This window comes from Hylobates moloch, unplaced genomic scaffold, assembly GCF_009828535.3.
Source record: "Hylobates moloch isolate HMO894 unplaced genomic scaffold, HMol_V3 SCAFFOLD_5, whole genome shotgun sequence".
NCBI lineage: Eukaryota > Metazoa > Chordata > Mammalia > Primates > Hylobatidae > Hylobates > Hylobates moloch.
The window spans coordinates 46337840-46359186 of NW_026652280.1; the positions used below are offsets into that span (position 1 = coordinate 46337840).

The window sequence follows — 21347 nt, forward strand, 5'->3', positions numbered from 1 at the left end:
TTATGTTTTCCCTTGGAAACAATACTATTGATAACTTTTTTTCCTCATTGTTTACTTAACATCTCAGTAGTATTTTTTAGAAATTGTCAAGTTACATTGGGATGGATTTCCATTGATTCATACTGTTAAGCTAATTTATTAAGTATAATTTATTAAGTATAATTAAGTATAATTTTTTAAGTATAATTTATTTACTTATTTATTTATATAATTTTTTTGAGATAGGGTCTCACTCTGTCACCCAGGCTGGAGTACAGTGGATCAATCACAGCTCACTACAGCCTCAACCTCCTGGGCTCAATGAATCCTCCCATCTCCACCTCCTAAGTAGATGGGACTACAGGCATGTGCCACCATGATCGGCTAATTTTCATTTTTTTTTTTTCCGTAAAGACATTGTCTCTCCATGTTGCCCAAGCTGGTCTTGAACTCCTGGACTCAAGCCATCTGCTACCTTGGCCTCCCAAAGTGCTGGGATTACAGGCATGAGCCACCAAGCCTGGCCTAAGTATAATTTAAAATATATATATATATTTTAATGTGAATAAAATAAACTGTGTTTTTATCCCTAGGAGAGAGATATATCAACTTAACAGTCTATTTGATCATTACTCTTCATCAGTGATAAATGTTAATACTAATATTGAGGAGAAGGAAGAGAAAGTGACTGAAGCAATAAGGGAAACAAAGTCATCAAAAAATGAATTACATTCTCTATCAAAAACAGTGAGTTTTTCATATTAGAAATAAAAAATACTGATTTTTGTTTTGAGTTATAAATAGTAAACTTTTTGTCAATAATTAAATAGCAATTGGCCAATTTTTTTATATTTAGCCAATTTACCTATATTAGTTTTCTATTGCTACATAACAAATTACCACAAATTTAGCAGCTTGAAACAGCACCCGTTTATTATCTCAACGTTTTCCTAAGTCAGAAGTCTGGGCACAGCATGGCTCAAGTAGTTGCTCTGCCCCAGGTCTGGCAAGACTAAAATCAGGGTGTCAGTAGCCTGGCACTTCTGTCTGGAGACTCCAGGATAACACTATTTTTAGTATACAGGTATCAAAATATCACACTAGACCCCCTATAAAAATGTACAATTATTGTGTGTCAATTAAAACAAAAACTGAAGAAAAACTTCAAACAAAAACTTCTTCAGTTTCTGTTTCAATTGACACATAATAATTGTACATTTTTATAAGGGGTCTAGTGTGATATTTTGATACCTGTATACAATGTGTAATGATCAAATTAGGGTAACATTCAGCATTCTTTGTGTTGGTAACACTCAAAATCGCCCTCTTTCGAGGATTTTGAAAATCCTCATTGAAAATATAGAATGAATTATTATCAACTAGAGTCACTCTACAGTGCTAAAGAACACTACAACTTACTTCTCTTATTAAGCTATAATTTTTTATCTCTTATCCAACCTCTCTCTATGGTCCCTATCCCCTACCCTTCCTAGTCTCTATTTATCACTATTCTACTCTCTGCTTCTGTGAGATCAACCTGTTTAGCTTCCATGTATGAATGAGAACATATGGTATTCATTTTTCTGTGCTAGGCTTATTTCACTTGACATAATGCCCTCCTGTTCCATCCATGTTGCTGCAAATAACAGGAATTAATTCCTTTTTATTGCTGAATAATATTCCATTGTGTATCACATTTTCTTATCTACTCATCCGTTGATGGAAGCAGGTTGATTTCATATCTGAGGTTTTGTGAATTGTGCCACAGTAAACATGAAGATGTAGATATCTCTTTGACATACTGATTCCTTTTTCTTTGGATATATAACCAGCAGTGGGATTGTTGGATCATATGTAATTCTTTTTTTAGTGGGTTTTTTTTTTTTTTTTTTTTTTGAGGAATCTCCATACTGCTGTGATCTCCACTCCACAGTGGCTGTATTCATTTATAGTCCCACCAACAATGTTTAAGAGTACCTTTTCTCTGCATCTTCAACAGCATTTGTTACTTTTTGTTTTTTTGATAGTACCCATTCTAACTGGGGTGTTCAGTTTTGACATGATTTAATTCTTATGGTTTGAGAACTGAAGCCTTGGTTTCCTTGGCACCTGTCAGCCTGAGATCACACTCAGTTTTCAGAGGCTGCCGCATTCCCTGGCTGTTTGTTCTCTTCATCTCTAAAATCAGCAGTGGTGTGCTCCTGCTTGGAAGCATCTGACCTTTCATTATGACTCAAGAAGCTTTCTTTTTCTGCCATATCTCATTCACTGTTGTATAAGAACATAATAGATAAAATAAATAATAGTATAGTAAAAGGAAATAATATATAAATTATTATGCCAATTTGCATTCCTACCTAGAGTTAAAGGCATTCTTCTCTACAATAAAGCTTTTTAATTGTACCTCATTATGGTTTGTTATTAGTTATTAATGGAACTGAACATATTTTAATGACTTTTGCAGGGTGAGTTGTATTTCCTTTTCTGTGAAAACCTGCTCATGATTTTCCTGCTATATACTGAGTGTCATCTCACTTATTTGTAAGAATTTATATATCATGGATACTAAATATTTTCTAGTTACAAATGTTAAAAATATATTTACCCAACCTTTTTTCATTTCTTTATGGTAACTTCTGATGAAGAGATGTTTCAGTTTAATGTAGTATCAGATATAAATACATTCCTTTGTGCTTTTTCCTTTTGTGAACTTAAGAAATTTTCCCACCCCTGAGATTATAAAAATATTTTCTGTTATTTCATTCTCAATGTTTCTGAATTCTGCTTTTAATACTTATGTGATAGTTTTAGATGAAACTATGTTTAGAATGTTCAAAATTTTGGGTTATTTTTCTCGCTCTGCCTTCTATTTACAAATTTGGAAATAAAAAGCTATTTCTACAATTTTTGGAATGCATATTTCACTTGCCATATGTGATGCATAATTAATATGAAATTAATGTATGGGTGTAATGTGAAGTGAGTTTCCAGTTACTTTTTTTATAATATAGAAAACAAATTGGGCCGGGCGCGGTGGCTCATGCTTGTAATCCCAGCACTTTGGGAGGACGAGGCGGGCGGATCACGAGGTCAGGAGATCGAGACCACGGTGAAACCCCGTCTCTACTAAAAATACAAAAAAATTAGCGGGCGCCTATAGTCCCAGCTACTCGGAGAGGCTGAGGCAGGAGAATGGCGTGAACCTGGGAGGCGGAGCTTGCAGTGAGCCGAGATCGCGCCACTGCACTCCAGCCTGTGACAGAGCGAGACTCCGTCTCAAAAAGAAAAAAAAAGAAAGAAAACAAATTGTTACAGTACAATTTACTGATGAGTTTTCTTTATATATTTATACTCAGTGCTATCTCTGTCCCATATTAGGCTTTTATGTTTGTGTGGATCTTTTTCCATTCACTTTTTACTTTGATCTATTTGCCCATCTGCACCTGAATACTCCATGGCTGCATCACTAAAATTCCATAACGTGTGTTAATTATCCATTATAGTGAATCCTCTGTTCTTATATTTTTCTTTTGAGTTCTAGGCTTTTCTTGATTCTTGCCCTTCCATATAGGTTTCGGGATTATCTGGTTCATTTCTTTAAAATTTTTTGTTGGAATTAGGATTGAAACTGTATCCACTTATGGAATAATTGGGGAAGAAATCAAATCTTTATGATAGGGACTTCTAAATATACCCATGATCTATCTCTGTTTATTTGAGTTGTTTTCCCAAATTGAATCTTAATCAATATTCTTGGAACTTTCCAAAAGGCAAACTATGTCTTTGCAAAATCAGACAGTGATGAGATAAATTAACCCTTCCGTCTTCATCTAATGTTAAAGTTATTTTTAAAAATTGATTTGTAATGTGATCCTGATATGTTTATAAAATTGGTCTATATGGTAGAAATAGTTTAAAATTTATTATGGTTTAATTCATGTTCTAATATATAGGCAATTTGCATAAATATTTCATTTGACAAAAATGTTTTCTCTGGTTTGGGGATACAATTCTAAGTAGATTGATTTAGCTAATTGTGCTAATTGTGTTATGTAAATCTTTTATATTTCTGGTTTATTTTCTGACACTTCTATCAATTACTGTAAGAGATGAATTAAAATATCTCAGGGAGATAGATTACTTTTTTCATTTTTCCTAATTTTTGCTTTATGAATTTTGAAGCCACAAGTTTAGAATGATTAGAGTTGAGCTTTTTTATTATGCTTTTATTTGCAAGATTTGAAGTTATGAATTATTAATAAAGTTTGTGGAATGCATATTTCACTTGACAGATGTTAAGCATACTCAATATCTTTAACTTTTTCCTGAACAGTTTAGGGATTTTGTGATCCTCTCCTGACATATATTCAATTTTCCATCATTTTATGCATATCTTATTTACTAATTTTCTTAAGATAATTTATTATTAATTTACACAATAAGTGTTTGTTTATATTTATTCCCAGGTTAATATTTTGCACAAAACTCTATCTATTCGTTAGACTTTCCTAATTGAAATTCCTTTTATCTTTTTTAAAAAAAGTTTTTTTTTTTTTTTTTTTTTTTTTTATTTCTTGGGATGGTAGTCTCACACTGTCACCAGGGCTGGAGTGCAGTGATGTGATCTCCACTCACTGCAACCTCTGCCTCATGGGTTCAAGTGATTCTCCAGCCTCAGCCTCCCCAGTAGCTGGGATTACAGGTACGTGCCACCATGCTCGGCTAATTTTTGTATTTTTAGTAGAGATGGGGTTTCACCATGTTGGCCAGGCTGGTCGCAAACTCCTGACCTCAGGTGATCCACCCACCTCGGCCTTCCAAAGTGCTGGGATTACATGTGTGAGCCACCCTGCCCAGGCATTTTTTTAATTATTATTTTTAAACTCTACCTCTCGCAAATAAGATTCAAGATTTGAGATTTTCAAAAATTTTTTAAATTTTATTTTCATTTTTAAATGTCTTAATTTTGTCTCATTCATGCAGTGTGGAGAATATTAACCTGAATTCATATGACAATGACTTACACTGCTACATAGGCAAGAGAGAAGGATCCAGAAATAGACAAGGCTGAAAACACTAAACAAAAACAAAAACAAACAAACAAACAAAAAACCCACTAAACCAAAAACACTGGGCTGAAATACTAGAGGAGGAGGAAGTGGCATCGATGAGAAGGAAGAACCTGATCTTAAGTAGATAGTAGTACAAGTTTCTCTACATTTGCCCTTGTTTCTGTCTCCAGCCTCTTTCTTGCTCCCACTTCCCCTCCGACTCTATACTCTAACCACCTGAAACAACCTCAGGACAACAGAATGTGCCACATATTTTCATTCTTCCAACTCTTTATAAATCCTCTTCCCTCATAATATAATGTCTGTTTGACACTGTTCATTCTCTCAATCCTATCATTGTGTAGCTGAAATCTCTTATTTTAAATCTCAACTTGGAAGGAAGAAAATCCTTGTGAAACCATCTCTTAACTTTCTTCCTTATGCTTTGAACTCTTAACTACATTCTGCGTTTACCCCTATGCTGGCACTTATAACACCCTGTTGAAATTAATGATTAGTTGTCTACTTCTTAAGGTTTTTAAGAGCAGGAGATGCATTGTGACTCTTTCTTTGTCTCTATGCCTTTCCCATATTAGACAATAAATGCTTGTTGAGTAAGTGAGTGAATCAAGGAATAAATGGAAGGAAGAAAGGGAAGGAGAGAGAGGGAAGAAAAGGAAGGAAGGAAGGGAGGGGAGAGGAGGGTAGGGGAGGGAAGAGGAGGGGAGGGGAGGGGAGGGGAGGAGGGGAGGAGGGAGGGAAGTAAAGGTAAATGGGAAGGGGGGAAATCCTACACCTTGTGAGCCTGTAAAGAACTTGGTGACCTGGAGCGTAGAGAGTAGCCATTCACAGAATCTTCGGTAATTTAAAGGAATGCCTGTAGCTTTCTCAGGGATTACTATAAAAGCACCAGGGAAGTATAGCATAATCAATAAAAGTTTTAAAAATATTACATACTGTTGACAAATAGTTATTACCTCGGTTTAATAATCATGCTGAAATTTGTCTATATCTATAAAAATATCAGCATGAATAAAATTTTCAAAAGGGAACATTTATTCAGTAAACCTACAATCAGTTTTTTATTTCTTTGATCATCTCTAAAATGAAAACGCTGGCCCTCCTCAATTTGATGTTTTAACGAAATGTTATTTATTTATTTATTTATTCATTCATTTATTTTGAGACAGTGTCTCTCTTGTTGCCCAGGCTGGAATGCAGTTGCATGATCTGGGCTCACTGTAACCTCCACCGCCTGAGGTAAGTGATTCTCCTGCCACAGCCTCCTGAGTAGCTGGGATTACAGGTGTGAGCCACCATACCCAACTAAATTTTTTGTATTTTTTGTAGAGCTGGAGTTTCACCCTGTTGGCCAGACTAGTCTGGAACTCCTGACTTCAGGTGATCCACCCACCTCGACCTCCCAAAGTGCTGGGATTACAGGCGTGAGCCACCACGCCTGGCCACAAAATGTTATTTTTGATGAGAAATTGGGTATATATTTATAAGGTTAGTGATATTTTTTAATTATAGAAATGATTTGGAGACTATCATACATTCTAGAAGAGATGAGAAAAATGAAGTTTAGATATATTAATTTTTTCTGCATTTTGCTCATTATAAAACCTTTAAGCTAGATTTTCAAAGAGCGCGTGTTAAGCATTCAATTAAAAGCAACGATGTGCATTATTGCCATGCATTATTTTTTGGTATGCAATTGAAACTTCCCAGTTCAAGAGAAAAATAGAAGATTTGTGCTGCCTAATTGCACATACAACTTAAAATGATTTTTTTTTAATTTCAAGGCATTTTGTGCTTTCAATTTAGAGTCTTTACCTCATTAACATACACTTTTCTCTAATCTGTGTCATTGGATCTATAAAAACACATTGTTTCCTTTTCATTTCTAAAAATAATGGCCTCTGTTAGCCAGAAAACCTCTTGAAATTGGCTCAGTGCATTAATGTTGAGATCGAATCCTTTTTAAAGGTAAAAGAAAGAATTTGCTATAAATCCCTTTCCCATGTTTATAAGTCTACTCCCAAGGTTCAGAATTTTTTTTTAGAAAATAATTTTATAATGTGCAATTTTTAGTTTCTTGTAATATAAAAAAGCATTTATATCTGATTTTATCAATTGATAATAAAAAATAACTTTTAGGGATTTAGAAATATTTATGAATTTTATATTTTATTGACAATCACATAGACACACTAAATTATTTTTTAGTAACTTAGTTTTCATATAAATGTTGCATATTAGTGGATTCCTTTGGTATATTGGTTGGTATTTTCATAATTTTTGAATATTGTTTTTGTTCATAGAAAGCTCATTTACATTACTAATGTATTGGCCTATATATTATACAGTATGACTCTAAACACCACAAAATACCCATTCATATATGCCTTTTGATTCATACATTTGCCTCAAAAATTTTCACATTAAGCAATTCCTTCTGAAAAATAGAGAAAACAATAGTTATTTCTAATACTAACAATTTATCAAATAGGAAGCCAGCCTAGAGAAGCTGAGTGATTTTCTAACAGACACAAAGCTATTAAGTGGCAGAGCCAAACTGCAACCCAAATTTTTGGACTATGAAAACAGCAGTGTTCCATTACACAGTATTCATATATATGTTTTGTAGATAAAATAGGATAACATTTAGAAAAATACACATTGCTGGCCAGGCGTGGTGGCTCATGCCTGTAATCCCAGCACTTTGGGAGGCTGAGGCAGGTGGATCACCGGGTCAGGAGTTCGATACCAGCCTGGCCAGTATGGTGAAACCCCATCCCTACTAAAACATACAAAAATTAGCCCAGCGTGGTGGTGCACACCTGTAGTCCCAGCTACTCAGGAGGCTCAGGCAGGAGAATCGCTTGAACCCGGGAGGCAGAAGTTGCAATGAGCCAAGATTGCTCCACTGCACTCCAGCCTGGGTGACAGAGTGAGACCCCATTTCAAAAAAAAAAAAAAAAAAATACACATTGCTAATTTTTTAAATAATAGAATTTCAACACTTTTTATGTGTGTATTTTGTGTGGCATATATATTAAATATTAAATGACATCTGTGAAATTGGCTTTTACTATCTTTTATTTTAAAGAAGTACTTAATGTTATCTAAATGCTGATTTCAAATATATACTAATGACCATGCTAAAGATTTTAAAAATATACTCTGATTATAAAAGCAGTTTACATAGGAATAGATGTTCATTTATAGAAAATGCTGTGAAGATGATTTTAGCTTCTCATTTGACCTATTGAGATGATTTATTATATTAATATTTAACCATTTTTAAATTCATTAGATGAACTCTGCTTGGTTATGGTTTATTGTTCTTTTAATTTACTGCTGAGTTTGATTTGCAAGGATTTTATTTAAGATTTTGCATCCATATTCATAAGTGAGTCTGTATTCTGGTGTTCTTAATTTGTGCTATATTTGATAGATGCTCTTATCAGGATTATGCCAGCTTTACAAAATGAATTTTGAAACTTTTCTTCCATTCTTATTACCTAAATAATTAATACATATTTAAATAACTTTCTCTTGAAAATTTGATAGAACACCTTGGTGATTTTTTTCCATTGTTTGAATTATTATTTTCCTTTTCATGGGCCACTGTTTTATTTAATAACATAATTGTCCTATCAGGCTATGTATTTCTTCCTGAGGTTAATGTTTAATTTTTTAATGGCCCAGGAAATAATCTAAATGGATTAAGATTTTCAAATATATTACCATAGCATGACACGGAATGCTTCCTTCCATTTTTGCTGTTATGTTATTTCTAATTGTATATGTATTTTCACTTTTTAAATTAGATTTAAAAATTTTTAGTAATTTATTTAAAAAGAAATGATTTTTAGATTCAATAATTTTAAATTTTCAAACTTTTAATGTGTTAATATGTACTTTTATAGTTATAATTTCTTTTTTCTTTAGGCTTATTCTTTTACTTTTTACTTTTCACTTCCCTGTTTTTCATGTTTAATGTTTGTGTGTGTGTGTGTGTCTGTGTGTGTGTGTGTGCATTCTTTCTTTCCCCAAGAGCTACAGTACAGTTGCATTTCCTGATATTCTTTGTGGAAAATTCTTTGAAAGTCATTTCTGTCTTCAATTTCTCTCCTTGCATTCTCACATAAGATTATTCCAGTCAGGATCTGCCCCACAAACTCTGCTTCAATTGCTATTAATGAATCCTGTTTTCTTCCTTACAAACCTCAGAAAATCTGATGGGATTCATTATAGAAACTATGATATAAAGTTATTTTAAGACATGTTTTGAAAGACACAAATACTTAATGCTGATTCCTCGAAGTTTAGAGTATACTCAAGCGAATAGAAAATATTGATCTATGATAACACCATCCAGATGTAGTCGCTGTTCATGTTCTTTTGTGTATAAACACACAGGCCTTGTAATATATATAAATAATGATATTATCATATGCATACAGTAATTGATGGCATGTTTCTTCTTTCATGACATAAAAACTTATTTCAATATTATATTTTACAATTAATTTTAGAAGCTTTAGAGTTTTTTTTTTTAACTTTTAAGTTCAGGGATATATGTGTAGGTTTGTTACATAGGTAACCTTATGTCATGGGGCTTTGTCGCACAGGTTATTTTGTCACCCAGGTACCCATTAGTTATTTTTCCTGATCCTCTCCCGCCTCTCACCCTCCACTCTCTGATAGGCCCCAGTGTGTGTTGTTCCCCTGTATGTATCCATGTGTTCTCATCATTTAGCTCCCACCTATAAATGAGAACATGCGGCATTTGGTTTTCTGTTCCTGTATTCGTTTGCAAAGGCTGATGGCCTCCAGCTCCCACCATGTCCCTGCAAAGTACATAATCTTATTCTTTTTATGGCTACATGGGATTTCATGGTGTATATGTACCACATTTTCTTTGTCAGGTCTATCATTAATAGGCATTTAGGTTTGCTTCCATGTGTTTGCTATCATGAATGGTGCTGCAATGAACATACGTACACATGTGTATTTTAACAGAATGATTTATATTCCTTTGGGTATGTACCCAGTAATGGGACTGCCAGATTGAATGGTATTGCTGCGTTTAGGTCTTTGTGGAATCACCACACTGTCACCCACAATGATGAACTAATTTACAATCCCACCAACAGTGTATAAGTGTTCCTTTTTCTCCACAATCTCACCAGCATCTGTTATTTTTTTGGCTTTTTAGTAACAGCGATTCTGTCTGGTGTGAGATGATATTTCATTGTGGTTTTGTTTGCATTTTTCTAATGATCAGTGATGTTGAGCTTTTTTTCATATGCTTGGCCACATGTAAGCTTTTAAAAAGTGCCTGCTCATGTCCTTTGCCCACTTTTTAATGGGGTTACTTGGTTTTCTCTTGTAAATTTAAGTTCCTTATAAATGCTAGATATTAGACCTTTGTTAGCTGCATAATTTGCAAAAATTTTCTCCCATTCTGTAGGTTGTCTGTTTACTCTGTTGATACTTTCTCTTGCTGTGCAGAAACTGTTTAATTAGGTTCTATTCGTCAATTTTTAGTTTTGTGGCAATTGCTTTTGGCATCTTGGTCAAAGAAGGCACTCAGTCTTTGAGGTTGGTTACCTTCGGATTTTTTTTTCTTTTTTTAATCCTGTTGATGACCTTGGGGGTTTAATTTATATTTAATATAAGGAGGATTCTGCCAACTGACTTTGTTTCTGGGAGATTTAAGGGGGCCAGTGTTCAGCTCCTAACTCCTAGACTGCATGCTCTGACTTGGGAGGACTTGTATTGGGCCCTGACTTTGTTCTTGGCTCCTTGAGGTTTGGCCTGCACTGGGGTAGCCGAGCTGCGGCAGCTGCAGCAGAGTGCTAGTGGATGCAGCGGTGTCTGCCTCCCTGCCAGCTTTCACTTTTGTTCTTTTTATGGCTACATGGGATTTCATGCTTGGGGGGTGGGGGAAGGAGGCCCCTGCTGGAGATTCTATGTGTGGTTGCATTGGAGGCGGTGTTGGCTTGGGGCCAGAGTGCTGGTCCGGGCAGGTCTGGGGGAAGGAGGCCCCTGCTGGAGATTCTATGTGTGGTTGCATTGGAGGCGGTGTTGGCTTGGGGCCAGAGTGCTGGTCCGGGCAGGTCTGGGTGCCTTCTCTGCGCCCTGCAAGCAGGAGTGATCACTCTGGGCGTGGGAGGATCCCATGTTCTCTGCACAGTATTAACACAAGGGGGAGGCACTGGCAGGGAGCGGGGGCTCGCTGGCTCTGGGCCCTCCGAGGCTGTCTGCAATGGCCATCAGCAGGGATGTTGAGGGTCCAATTGCACTCCCATGTGCTGGCGGGGCAAGTAAAGCAAAAACTCTCCCATGCAGACGTGTGCCAGGGTAGTGATGTGGTGAGTTGCCATGAGCCCAGGGAAAGCTGAAGTATGGAGAGGGAGCATGGGGGCTGGTGTGTGGCCACAGGGGCCATCTTACTGGAGCTCTCTATTTCTTAGGTATGGTTTACCGATGCAGAAGCTACGGTGTGGGCCCCACTTGAGACTGCCCTATAAGCAGGTATGGCCAGGCTGGGGACCCGGGAGAGGCCACCAGACCAAGGAGTGCACAGATCAGACTAGTCTCATCTGATGTGCAGGACTGGCTTGCAGAGATCAGGTCCGACAGTTCCCCTAGGGCTAAAGTCTCTTACAGGAGCAAGTCGAGCCTAGAGGTATGGCCACCCCTACCTGTGCTCCACTACAGATGCTCTCGCACCGAACCCTCTGGGCTCCACATCAGCTGGCTTGCTGCCCTTACCACCTCTCGAGGAGGCTCTCCTTGCCACCTAAAGTGTCCATGGTGGTCGAGGGGTCCCTTCCTGCGGGGATTTCAGAGGCCCGTGGCAAGAGCAAGTTGCTCCTAGCCAGTTTCACTCACCCATTCCTCCGGAACTGTTGTGGTTCAAAAATGAGCCCCCATATGCGATAGCCCTTGCAGGGTTCTCAGCTTTCTCCCCCTTCAACCCAGCTTCTGTGTCCACTCTTGGTGCCTTCCCTCTGAAGATCTGTTAAAAGCATGCCAGTAGTCTCAGTCCCTCCATGGGAGCTGTTCCACTTATCTGCACCTAGTCGGCCATGTTGCCCTCTCTCTCTTTAGAGTTTCTTAAACCCTTGTCATTGGATATTAAGTGTGTTTTAATTTTTAAGTATTATAAACGAAGCTGTAATAAATATCTCTAAAACTTTTTAATTGAACATAACTATTCATTTTAAGCAAAATGGTATTGTGATAACAAATAATGAAAGTTGAATTATAAAGTAGTACAAGAAGCACAGGTAAATATGATACACCTTAGCATTCTGCCAAAGCTTAAATAATTTGCCAGTATTTTCACATTTTCCAAAATTCTTAAAACCTTAACTTTGCCCTTTTTCAATTCACTTTTAAGAAGACATCTTTATGAATTGAATTTCATATCATTAATTCTGTGGGGTTGGGGGACTTGTCACATTGTGTATTGGATCTTGTATGGCAACTGGTTCACAATTTTGTACTATGTTCACCCTTTAATTGTGTAATTTAGATGTTGGTATTGGCATTGTTTCCTTGAATATAAAATAAGTTTTGAACGTGACTTTAAACATAACCAAAACTACATAATAACTCTTGGTGATTATATTGTTTAAATCTACAGGTGTCTTTCCTTCAATATAATTTATCATTTAAATTATTTATTTTTTAAGATAAAAATTGTTTTTGTCTTTAATAATTATTATATTGTAAAAGAGATAGATTTTGGAAGTTTTATAATTTATTTCAGTGAAATGGAGAACTAAGAAAACTTACTCTCATTGCAATAAATAGCACATATTTAAAATCACTGTAATTTTGTATACATTTGATGCTGTATGATTAACGCTTAGATGAATCTATCCATTTTAATTTTATATATATTATCTTTCCATATTGTCCAGCAGATTTCTTGTACTTCACAGTCCGCATTTAGAGGTAACTTCTGTGTATTAAATACTGTCTGTATTGGTTCCTAATAGTAATGTTCTCTAAAGGATAAATGCTAGAAGGCTGGTAAATTCAATCATTTTCTAGCTGCTGTGTTGGTTTTGTATATGATAGAATAAAGCCTATATTATATATATAAATGCTAAAATTTTAGTTTTATGTTTAGGCATAATATAAAAATATTATTCAATCAATTTTAATTGAAGTTAATTTTAGAAGGGTGGATCTATAGGCTCCTTAAACAAGAGGGCATCAAGGAAATGTTACTCCTCAACTATTTCAGTGTAGCCAAAAATAGAGAAGTGATTATCTTTTAAAAAAATGATGGATTTGGCTTCTTTCTCATGAAGTAAATATATATATATATATGTGTGTGTGTGTGTGTGTATGTGTATGTGTATATATATGTGTGTGTATATATATATGTATATATTTTAGGATCATTGGAAAGTCATAATTTCTTTCTTTAGTTTCAAAGGTCCAAAAAAAAGAAGACATTTCACCCCAAGATATATCAAACCTATATAGTTTCATCTGTACTTGATATAGATGATGAGATTTTGGACATTAGAGATAATAACATTTAGATGCAAGTTTGGGCTTTGGTTGGAGATTTGTGGGCACCCTCAGAGGAGGTGAATGTATTTTGCATATGGGTGGGATGTGGATCATGGGCCCAGGGAGTGCAGTGTGGTATGCAGAATCTGGATCCTCATAATTTGTGCCCTTCATATCATGCTTGTAAATATGCAAGGTTACATGGGCAGAAGGATTTTGTAGATGTAATTGTGTTTATAATCAGTGCCCTTAGATTGGGAGATTATCCTGGATTGTAATGGTAATTACATGAGTCTTTGAAAGCATAACTTTCTTTTGGCTGAGAGCAGAACAAGTCAGAAATGTAGAGTCAGAGAGTTCCAAAGCATGAGAAGCGCTCAGCCAGTCATTGCTGACTTGGAGATGGAGGGGGCCACATAGAAACTGTGAAAACATAATACATTCTGCCTGGAACTGTAATGAGATTACAACCTTAATGAGATTAGAGTTGGTTTATCCCCCAGAGCCTCTAAAGGAGAGCCCAGGCCAACTGAAACCTTCATTACAGCTTGTGAGACCCTAAGCAGAGTACTGACCAGCTCACCAGCATTCTGACTTACAGAAACATGAAATAGTAAATAGGCATTATTTTAAGTCAGTAAGATGATACTTTTCCAATTGTTCAATTACATTTTGTGTGAGGAGCATTTTTAAAAGGTTTCCTTATGTAGAATTTGCAAGATTTTGAAAACTGTATTCGTAAATTATTTTTTTGTACTTCTAGTTGAGGATTTCTCTTTTATTAATTCTTCTAACTAGTTATATTTGGTTTATGAAGTAAATAATGATAATTCTTCCTGCACTAATTTACCAATTTTTAAAATTATTTATGTTACTCATTGTTTATCTGGGGTTTTCCAGGAATACTATTATTTCATCTGCAATTAGAGATACTATTTTTTATTAATTCTTATGCCTTTAATCATTATTTTTTATCTGATTACACTGGTTAATACTTTTAATACAATGTTAAATAGTAGTGGAAATAAGTGGCATCCTTGCTATGCCCCGCTCTTAATGGGATTGCTACTAGTTTTTTTATTCCCTTAAATATGATGCTGGCTTTAAGATTCAATATACATTTTATCATGTTGTAAAGTATTGTCAGTTTCAATGTATTGAGTCGTTTTTTAAATTGGGAATGGGTATTGAATTTTCTCAAGAATCTTTTCTGCCTCTAGGGAGAAGCTCATGTAATATTTCTCTCATTATCTATAATACAGTATATTAAATTAATGGATTTTCTAATTTGAACCTTGAATTGTTGGAATAAATCTTACTTGACCATTATATCGCTCATCCTTTCTTAAACACACCCCAATTTTCTTTTTGCCATCACCATTAAGCCTTAGGTCACCAGTGATTTCCATTTTGCTAAATGTAATCATTATTCTTTTATCCTCATCTTTATTAACTTACGCATGCCACTTAACCAAGTTGATTATACCCTTAGCCTTGGAAACCTTTTTCTTTTGGCTTCCAGAACACATTCTTCATGGTTTTTGCTATTTTTCTGGATTCTTGTTCTCAGTTCCCTCTACTGGTTTCTTTATATCTCCTCAAACTCCAAACATTTGAGAACACCAGTGCTTAGTCTTTTATAACAAATCTTATATATCCAAGTGCCAACTCTCAATCTCCACTTAGATATCTAGTAAGTATCTCAAGTTTAACTGTCCTAAAATTGTACTTCAGATGTGGGACCACTCTATAACCTGCATTCTTCCCTATTTCAGTTTATGACAATTCAAACCTTCCAGGTTTTCAGGCCACAACATTTGAAATATGCACTGAAATGCATTTATTTATTAAAATGAAATGTTCATTTATTTTGTGAATTTCTGGGCCAAAGAATGCACATGTTCAGCTTTAGTAGACAATGCAAAAAAGTTTTCCCAAAGAGTTATGTATTTTTCCATGTCTAACATCATGTCTGAGAAGTCCAGCTTCAGATTCACAGTACCATCTAATATTGTCTTTTTATTTATTTATTTATTTATTTACTTACTTTAGAACAGGGTCTTGCTCTGTTACACAGTTTACATTTAGTAATCTTGCTCTTTTACTTAAAAATATATTGTGGATGTATATCAAGGTTATTAGATATGAATCTAATGCACTCTTTTAAACAGTAAACACATATTACATACTAGGAATATGTCATAATATCAATCAGGGCACAGTGCAGGAAACAGAAATCCCTCTATTTTAGGTAGAAAAAAATTTAGAGACCAACAAATTTGCAAAGCTGGCAGAAAAGCTCTGGGTTGGACATGCAAAAATGTTTCCCAGATTGACCATAGAAGCTACAGCTTGCCTTCCCTCCCCTCCCCTCCCCTCCCCTCTCCTCCCCTCCCCTTTCCTACCCTTCCTCCAAGTAAAACTAGAAATCCCTCCCTCCCTCCCTTCTTCTCTTCCCCTTCCCCTTCCCTTCCTTTCCTCTTAGTATCCCTACCTTCCTTTCTGTTCTTTTAATTTTCCTAGGCTTTGCTACCCAAGAAAGCCCATTAGAAGGAAAATGAAGTAGAGGTTTACTGACCAGTAAACATTGTTCATCTCGATGACAGTGTGTTCAATTATTTAACTTTTAAATAAATTCAGATTGAAAATAGTTATTAACTACTGCAAACAATATTAAAATGAATATATTTGTTGTTATGAATTGATTCTTTCTATGGGATAGATTCTCAAAAGTTGAATTATTGGATTAGAACTAAGTATGTTTTTCAAAATAAATATTTCTGAAGTATTTTCTAAAACATATGTATACATATGCACACATATTTATATATTAGGAGCAATAGAAATGTATGATTTCTCTCGTTTTTCCCGGAATGGTTGGTATTTTTAAATTATACCAACCAATTGTTGGGTAAAAAAGGGTTACATTAATTTTCATGTTCCTGCCTGATAGCAAAGTAAACACATTTTTTTCTTATTAGCCATTTAAATTTCGTTTTTAATGCAAGGATTTCCATTAATGGCATACTATTTGATTTTAGATATTCCAATGATTAATATTTTTGAAGTTGTACATTTATTATCATTTATATTAGGAAAGGAATAAGGACATAATACTAGCGACCCCATGGATCTTATTACTTAGGCCAGAGCTAAAGTAATCGTACTTATCCAAAAGTTGCAGATTGCAAGAATTACACATGCAATGCTTAAGGTGTGCTCATGATTGTCTCATAACTTCATTTAGTAAGCCTTCCACAAGCATTTATCAAAGGCATAGTAGTGCAAATCATTAATTTTGACCCTTAGGCACTGAATTTTCATGTATATTTTTTGATTTTTTTCCATTGAAAAATACTTTGTAAACCTACTTCTAGAGATTGACAATTGTTTGGTATTTACAATATAAAATAATTTTATGCATCTGAGCTACCTGAGGCTAGATAATAGACCCTGATTTTCAAGGGTCCTTTATGTTGCAGAGTCTGTCAGTATTTTATTCCTTTTTATGACTGAGTAGTTTCCATTTTCTAAGTACATTACATTTTGTTTATCCATTCTTTATTAGATGGACTTTTGGCTGTTTCCACTTTTTTTGACTCCTAAGAATAATGCCACTCTCAAACATTCACTACAATTTTTGCACAATGCGTTTTGTTTTCCTTGGTTATATATCTAGGAGTGGAATTGCCAGGTCATGTGATAGTTCTATGTTTAACATTTTGAGGAACTGCTGAACTATTTTCCAAAGTGACTACAATATTTTACATTACCATAGCGATATATAAGGGTTTCAATTCTAACACATTCTCAGCAACAATCAGTATTATCTGTCCTTTTTTTTTTCACCCTTTTTAAATAAAGTCATCCTTAGTGGATATATAGCGGCATCTCATTGTGGTTTTGATTTGCATTTCCATAGTCACTAATAATGGAAAATGGCTTTTCCTGTGTTTGTCGTTTGTATATCTTCTTTGGAGAAATGTCTATTCAAATCTTTTGTCCATTTTATATTCTGTTCTTTTTCACTTTTTATTGAGTTGTAAGTATTCTTTCTGTAGTCTGGATATTAGACACTCATCAGATAGATTGAAAATATTTTCTCCCACTCCATGTCATGTCTTTTCACTTTCTTGTTAGTATTCTTGAAGCAGAAGATACTAAAAAGTTTAAAAACTAAAAGTTTGTAATTTTGATGGAGTCTTATTTATCTATTTTATCTTTGGTTGCCTATGCTTTAAGTATCATATCTGAGAAACCATTGCTTAATCCAAAGTCTCAAAGACTTATATCTATGTTTTCTTCTAAGATTTGTATGGTTTTAACTATTACATTTATATTTTTTAATCCAAGTTTAGTTAATTTTTGTGTATGGTACGAAGTAGAAGTTCAAATTCATTTGTTTGTACATGGATATTCAGTATTTTCAGCAGCATTCTTTGAAAACACTATTTTATCTCATTGAATTGTCTAGACACTGTCATTAAAATCAATTGGTAATTAATGTGGTATGTGTTCATTTCTACATTCTCAGTTTTATTCCATTGATTTATATGTCTTTCCTTATGCCAGTACTACAATGTCTTGATTACTGGACTTTTCTAAATCAATGAGGAGAGCATTGTCATCTTAATAATATTAAGTGTTTAAATCCATGGTTACAGATATATTTTCATTTAGGCCTATTTAATTCCTTTTAACTATGTGTTGTAATTTTCAGTGTACAAATCTTGCACTGTTTAGTAAAATTTATTCCTAAATTTTTATTCATTTTGACACTATTGTAAATAAAATTGTCTTAATTACATTTTTATATTGCTTATTGCTATTCTGTAGAAATACCACCAATGTTTGTGTGTTGTCTTTGTATCCTGCAAGTTGCAAAATTGTTCACTAGGCTCTATAGTTTGTAAAAATAGATTATTTAGGACTTCCTCTACACAAATCCTTTTATCTGCAAATACAGATGTTTACTTCTTTCTTCTCAATCTGGAAATGTTTATTTCTTTTTTTTTTTCGCACAATTACTTTGGTTAGAGCATCAAATACAATGTTAAAAAAGACAGTGAGAGCAAATATCCCATCGTTTCTGATATTAGTGGAATTATCCACTTTTCATCAAGTATGATGTTGGCTTTCACAGGTACATTTTTATCAGGATAAGAAAATTTCCCTTTATTGTTAGTTTACTGAATTTTTTTTATTACAAAAGGGTATAGAAATATTTCAAATGATTTTTCTACATTCATTGAAATAATGGAAATGGCTTTGGTCCTTTATTATATTAATATGGTGTTTATTACATTTACTGATTTTTACATGTAGAACCAACCTTGCATTTCTAAATAAATCTCACTTCATCGTGGTCTATAATCCTTTCTATATGTTTATGGATTCCGCAACTATTTTGGTAAGGATTTTTGTGTCTATATTCACAAGAGATATCAGTCAATACTTTTCATTTCTTATGATGTCTTGTCAGGATATGCTATCATAGTGAGACTGCCTCATAGAATAAGCTGGTAAGTGTATATTTCTTTTCTATTTTTTGGAAGATTTTGTGAAAGACTCATGTTGATTCATCTTTTAAGATCTAGTAGTATTCACCAGTAAAGCAATTTGGTTCTGGCTTATCTTTGTGAGAAGTTATTGATTATTAATTCAGTTTATTTGCTTGTTACAGATTTATTCAGATTTTCTGTTTCTTCTTGAGTAAGTTTTGTTAGGTGGTGTATTTTTGGGAATTTATTCATTTCATGTTGTTTATCTAATTTGTTGGCATAACATGTTTTATAGTATTCTCTTATAATCACGTTTTGAAAGTTCATAGCAATACTCCTTCTTGAATTTCTGATTTTAGTAATTTAATTCTTCTATCTTTTTTCTTGGTCAGTGTATGTAGTATTTTATCAAATTTCTTGAACTTTCCAAAGAACAAACTTTTGGTTTTGTTGATTCTCTCCACTTTTTGCATGTATTAGAATTCACATTTTTCTCACTGTAGTTTTTTTAAAATTAATTTTCATTCTTTTACTTGCTTTGGGTTTAGTTAGCTCTTTTTCTAATTCTTTTAGATGTCAAGTTAGGTTACTGACATAAGAACTTCTTCTTTAATGTAGGCAATTAGAGCTAGAAATTTCCTTTAAAGCACTACTCTAACTTCATCCCGTAAGTTTCAATATGTTGTATATTCATTCTCATTCATCTCAAAATATTTTCTAATCATTCTCGAGATTTCTTCTTATACTCGTTGGTTATCAAGGAACATATTGTTTAATGTCCATTTGTTTTGAATTTCCTTCTGTTATTTCTTTCTGTTATTGATTTATAATTTCATTCCAATATGGCTGGAGAAGGCACTTGGCATGACTTCAGTCATGCAGTATGCAAAGTCTCTATTTTTGTTAAATTTTCTATTTCTCTCTTTAGTTCTGTCAGTTTTTGTTTCATGTATCTTGAAACTTTGTTGTTGGGTGGATTCATATCTGTGATTGTTATGTCTTGATTAATTGACCCTTCTGTTATTATAAAATGTCATTCTTTGTTCTAGCAATTTTTATTCTAAAGTCTATTTTGTCTGATATTAATCTAGTTACTTCAGCTCTAACATGGTTACTGTTTGCATGGACTTTCTTTAACATGGTTACTGTTTGCATGGAATTTCTTTTTCAACATATTTGTGTCTTTGATCTCCCATGTGTCTTTTGTGAACAGTATATGATAGGACCATTTCTTTCAAATTCATTCCATCAATCTCTATACTTTAATTAGAAGGTTTAATTTATTTACATTTAATGTAATTACTGATAAGGTAGGATTTGTATTTGCCATTCTGCTACTTATTTTCTCTGTGCCTTATACCTTTATATTTTCTCTGTCTTATACCTTTATATTTTCTCTATTCCTTCATTACTGCCTTCTTTTATATAACACTTTAATCACTTTGTAATTGATTTGACTATATATTTTTGAACTATTTTCCTAGCAATTGCCCTGGGAGTGGAATTCACAATTTAATTTACAAAAAGTTATTTTGGATTAATACTAACAATTTCAATAGTATACACATTTCTTTCTCCTCTATAGCTTTCTTTCTTCCTTCGTTTATTTGTCTTGATACTGTATAAATTATATCTTTATACATTGTGTGACTATCAACAGAAATTTACAATTATTGCTTTATGCAATTGTCTTTTAAATTAGGCAACGAAAAAGGGTTACAAAATAATACATTTATACATTTTTAATATTTACCTATAAAGTTATGATTACTGGTTTTCTTTATTTCTTCTGTGCATTCCAGTTACTGTCTAGCATTCTTTCATCTCAATTTGAAGGATTCCCTTGAGTATTTCTTATAATACAGGTTTATCCCAGTATTTGATTATCTGGGAATGTCCTAATATCTCTGTTGGTTTTAAGTTATAGTTTTGCTTGATATAGGATTCTTGGTACTTCTCTTTCTGTATTTTGTATATGCTAGTATATACCTTCTGTTTCCCATTGTTTTGAATGAAAAATTATCTGTTAATCATATTGAAGATCCTTGACATGTGAAGGTCACTTTTCTCATGCTGCTTCCAGGATTGTTTCTTTGTCTTTGACTTTTGACAGTTTGATTGTGATGTATCTCGAGTATATATCTTTGAGTTTTTACAACTGGAATTTCTTGGGCTTCCTCAATGTGTAAATTAATGTTTTTTAAACCAAATTTTGGAAGTTTTCAGCCATTATTTATTTGAATATACTTTTTGCCTCCCCCCTCTC

General features: G+C 34.0%; 1 protein-coding gene across 6 annotated transcripts in view; it reads left to right on the forward strand.

The window, feature by feature from the left end:
• Positions 1 to 21347, forward strand: part of CCDC178 (coiled-coil domain containing 178) — a 506076-nt gene that overhangs the window by 145158 nt on the left and 339571 nt on the right. For all 6 annotated transcript variants that reach the window (XR_009213490.1, XM_058438507.1, XM_058438509.1 and 3 more), the window contains exon 12: positions 573 to 726. Coding sequence is in view for 5 of the 6 variants with exons in the window: in XM_058438507.1 (XP_058294490.1) it covers positions 573 to 726 (154 nt within the window). In the remaining variant the exon portion in view is untranslated. The remainder of the gene's footprint in view (positions 1 to 572; positions 727 to 21347) is intronic.